At 41.4% G+C, this 4,217-nt stretch overlaps 1 protein-coding gene across 1 annotated transcript in view; it reads left to right on the forward strand.

The window, feature by feature from the left end:
* Positions 1 to 549: 549 nt before the first annotated feature.
* The window catches only part of LOC101853548 (ena/VASP-like protein), a gene marked incomplete at its 5' end in the record, with an annotated part of 73,384 nt that continues 69,716 nt past the window's right edge, over positions 550 to 4,217 (forward strand). The window contains 3 exon segments of the mRNA XM_013081719.2: positions 550 to 715; positions 2,822 to 2,987; positions 3,949 to 4,069. Of these exon segments, the coding sequence (XP_012937173.2) occupies positions 550 to 715; positions 2,822 to 2,987; positions 3,949 to 4,069 (453 nt within the window).

Consider the following 4,217-nt stretch of genomic DNA (forward strand, 5'->3'; position numbering starts at 1 on the left):
TCTCTCGCTCTCTCTCTCTTTCTCTCTCTTTCTCTCTCTTTCTCTCTCTCTCCCTCTCTCTCTCTCTCTCTCTCTCGTTCTCTCTCAACCAGACGTGCACAAAATGATGTCGAGCAATGTTGGTTATGCGGGCGTTGAGATGGGTGGCCACTTTGGTGATATTTCCCTTAGAAGGACACGAAGACCTTAGCTAAGAAAGAAAGCACTTATCTGAGGTATCCAGAAATGGCGTGTTGTAAACTTGTCTGTAGTGGTGGTACATTGCATGGTGCGTCGTTACTCAAATTTCGTCACATTGATGAGTAAATGTGATACATTATTGTATTTATATTTGGCTTTTTGTTGTTGCTTTTTTTACTCGCTTTCTTTCTATCTTCCTTCTTTTGTTTGTTTTGTTTGCTTTTCCAAAAATATTTTTCTTTCTTTAGAAAGGTATTTTTATCTACTTTTGTACTTCTTTCTTACTTTCTGTCATTCTATCATAAAATAACATTTATACCTGTATAAATTTGTATAGTTATATGTTGTGTTTTCTATTTATCTCTCCAGTGAGGTGCCCATCATCTCGGCGCGGGCGTCGGTGATGATCTACGATGACGCCAACAAGAAATGGGTGCCCAGCGGCTCCACGCAGGGCCTCTCCAAGGTGCAGATCTACCAGCACACCAGCAACAACACTTTCAGGGTGGTCGGCAGGAAGCTACAGGACCATGAGGTGGGTTATTCTGCCTTTTATCTGTGGGGTTTTCTGATTGCGTTGTTTGTCTGTTTGTCGGTCTGTAGTCTGTATATCCCCATTTGGACTTCTCTATTGACATCCACCCCTTGGCGCTCATATGACCTTATGCAGTCGTGAGCACCGTAAAACCTTACTGAACAAACAAACAGTCTGTATATCGACGGCTGAGCGCGAGAAGTGACTATATCCACTTTTCTCGGTTTCGAGAAAGACGAGTTTGAAAATTTAACGATTGAAATCTCTGTCACATAGTAAACAAAACAAAAAAAGAAGAAATTTCAGTATCTCGATACCGAATCAAGCTACGGGTTAGATCTCACTACACAGATCAAATTACTCCATTTCGACCAAAAGTGGATATAGTCACTCCTTGCGCTTAGCCATCGATATGTCTGTCTTTATTTTTCTGTTTGGTAGGAATTTATTTTGAATTTTGCTCGTGTGACAGGGGAAGCCTACTCTTATCGATTTTAGGACAAGCAAGAGATCTTTAACGTGCTATTCTTGCACACGGGACCTCCGATAATTTTTCGCCCTTATCCGAGAAGGCAAGGTTTTTTTTTATCATACCCACCCTAAGATCAAGGGTCTGGCTGAATGACATCAGTAAGATGGCGCCAAGAGTAGAAGTTAAAAGAGTCGGGAGCCCAGAGAAGGGGGAAAAGAAAGCGGAAATAAAAGCAGATGACAGAACATGATTAGAGAGCAGGAAAGGAGGAGAAAGGGGAAAATGTTCTGTCGCTGTCAAGTTCCGAACCCAGGACCTATTGGATGAGAGGCGAACACCATTCCTTTAGACCACGAGCCCACCTTCAGTGAGATCGTAAACGTATTTTTAAGCATAGTTTTAAGTTTTTGATTGAATTGGTCTGTAAGCAGACGTAGCTTAGTTTTGAAAGACAGTGCAGACATCCAGGTCAAAAAGGAGAGTCGAATTATTGTGCTGTAGTATAGGGTCTCTATTTTAGGCAAAAAATGTTTACAAGATTGTTCCCAACTGCATGTATTATTACCCCTTCAGACCCAAGAAGGTGGGTCGTTGGCGGGTGCTCTGGTGTGGTCTGCTCCTTCTTTCCCATCAAACATCTATCGTCCTTATCTTTCTTACTTCTTTATTGTGTTTGTTACTCTCTTGTAGTACCTCTAATCTTCGGCACTTCTATGACCCTATTGTGTTGTAAGTACCGTTATAAAACTCTTACGGAAAAAAAGACCCAAGAACATTCAGAAACATTTTCGGCGTCCCGAGATCAGTACACGGTGCGGATTGCACGCGCTCAAACACTAAAGTAGCCCGTACACACGCAAACTTTTGGTCAAACTTTTCTACGTCAAAAGTATTGACAGTTTGACGTTCTCCCTGCACACTCAATATATATTGCGCTATGATTAGTTTGTGCCTAGACCTCGCCATGGACGCACCAACAGCGTTGGCTCTTGCTTTAGTCCTCAGGCGAAAAAAAACAAACGAAAAAGAAACTATAAGTGAAGCAAAAAGTTGTTTCTGCAGCGTGAAAAATTTGGACATCGTCAATTATTACAAGAGTTGCGAAGTACTGAGCCGAATGATTTTAGAATTTTTTAAAGCATATGCATCATTTTTTAAAATTTCTATCAGAACAATCGTTGCTTTTAACTTTCCAAACCGCGGGTAAACTCCGATATACATCTTTCAGCTCAAGAGGAAATTTTTTTCTCCACTTAAGATGGCGCCATGTTGATATTTTCTATCCCACGGTAAAAAAACAAAATGAAGTTTGCGCAAAATATTGATGGGGTACCACACAAGCACAAATAATTGGATGGGTTGCGCCAAAAAATATCTAATTATTTGGATATACTAAAAAAAAATTTACATCAGTACTTTTAAGACATCAAAATCAGCCGAAATTTGTCTAAAGTGCCTTTCCCAATGAAACAAATACTCACGAGGAAATTGGGCAGTGAGTGTGAGGGGGTAATAAAAAAAAAGGTTTTTTTCTGTGCGTTTTTATCGTGTCCTGTTCTTTTAAGTGTTTTGAGTAGATCTCGCTAATTTACGTAATTTACGTCCACTTCAAGGGTGTCTATTCTCCTCTTCAGGTGGTTATAAACTGCGCTATACTTAAAGGACTCAAGTATAATCAAGCCACTCCTACATTCCACCAATGGCGAGACAGTCGGCAAGTCTACGGTCTCAATTTCGCCTCGAGGGAAGATGCAGAGAACTTCTCACAAGCCATGCTGACGGCGTTGGAAACTTTAAACAGTGAGCAGCTTTGTGTGTTGTTTGTTCGTGAAGAGGTGGGAAGGCGTGCTATAAACTTTGTGCTGTCATCGTCGTTCTCTGGTTTTTTTGTTGTTGTTATCGCTGTTGTCGTTGTTATTGTGAATATTGTTGCTGTCATCAAGTTAACCATTGTTGTCGTAATTGTGGGTATTGTTGCTTTAGGTAGGACGTATTATAATGGATAGCCTTCTTTACTGTAATGGTAAGGCACTTTGCCTGTTGCACGTGAAAGATGAAAAGATCAGATTACATCTGAGGAACCCTATTTTATGGATTGTCTGTTTGCGTACAGTATCCACATTCGTATGTGTGTGAGTGAGTGTGAGAATAATATATTATGTTGTATGATGATTTTTTTTCAAAGTCTGTATTCCTGTTCATTGAGTACATTCTGCTGTGTGGATGGGTTGCTGGTGCTTTTGTTTGGTTTGCTCTTTTTTTCCAATCAAACATCTATCGTTCTTATCCCTCCTCCGTGTCTTTAGGCCTTTCCCAAAGGGGGGATATTAATATGTTCTTATGGGCTCATACTGTGCCTGAGCAACATAGGGGGAACTGCTGCTTGTTCTTTCCTCATCCTTATTATTGTCATTTTTCCTCAACTTCTTTTGTTTATTTGTCACTCTCTTGTGAAGTGCTATTTCCGGGATGCCTTGATAGTTGAAGCAGACTTTGTGCTGTTGAGGCTAGAGAGGTGAGCAGAGTAAACCTGATTCCCCGTTTTTGACACCCACCCCTTGATGCTCATATGACCTTATGCAGTTTTGCGTGCGCCGTAAAACCTTACTAAATCTAGAACCTATCTCTCCTCCTTTTTTGTGTATGCTACTCTCTTGTTACACCTCAAATCTTTGGCACTTACGTGTTGCAAGTGCTGTAATACTCATACTAAAACATAAAACATACACTGAATAGATGCTGTTTACACCACTGTGTCCAGGTTTATACCGTCAACCCCCACCCATGGCTCCGCCCCCTCAACCACCTCAGCCCCAGCCTCAAGGAAACATCTATGCCCAGGCCCATAATGCCGTCAATGGACCTTCAGAGCAGGAGGATAGGTAAGACAAGTTGTCTCTGTCTGTCTGTCTGTCTGTCTGTTTGTCTGTCTGTCTCTCTCCCTCTCCCTCTCTGTCTCTCTCTCTCTCTCTCTCTGTCTGTCTGTCTGTCTGTCTGTCTGTCTGTCTGTCTGTCTGTCTCTCTCTCTCT

Source organism: Aplysia californica, unplaced genomic scaffold, assembly GCF_000002075.1.
Source record: "Aplysia californica isolate F4 #8 unplaced genomic scaffold, AplCal3.0 scaffold00143, whole genome shotgun sequence".
In the NCBI taxonomy this organism is placed as follows: domain Eukaryota; kingdom Metazoa; phylum Mollusca; class Gastropoda; order Aplysiida; family Aplysiidae; genus Aplysia; species Aplysia californica.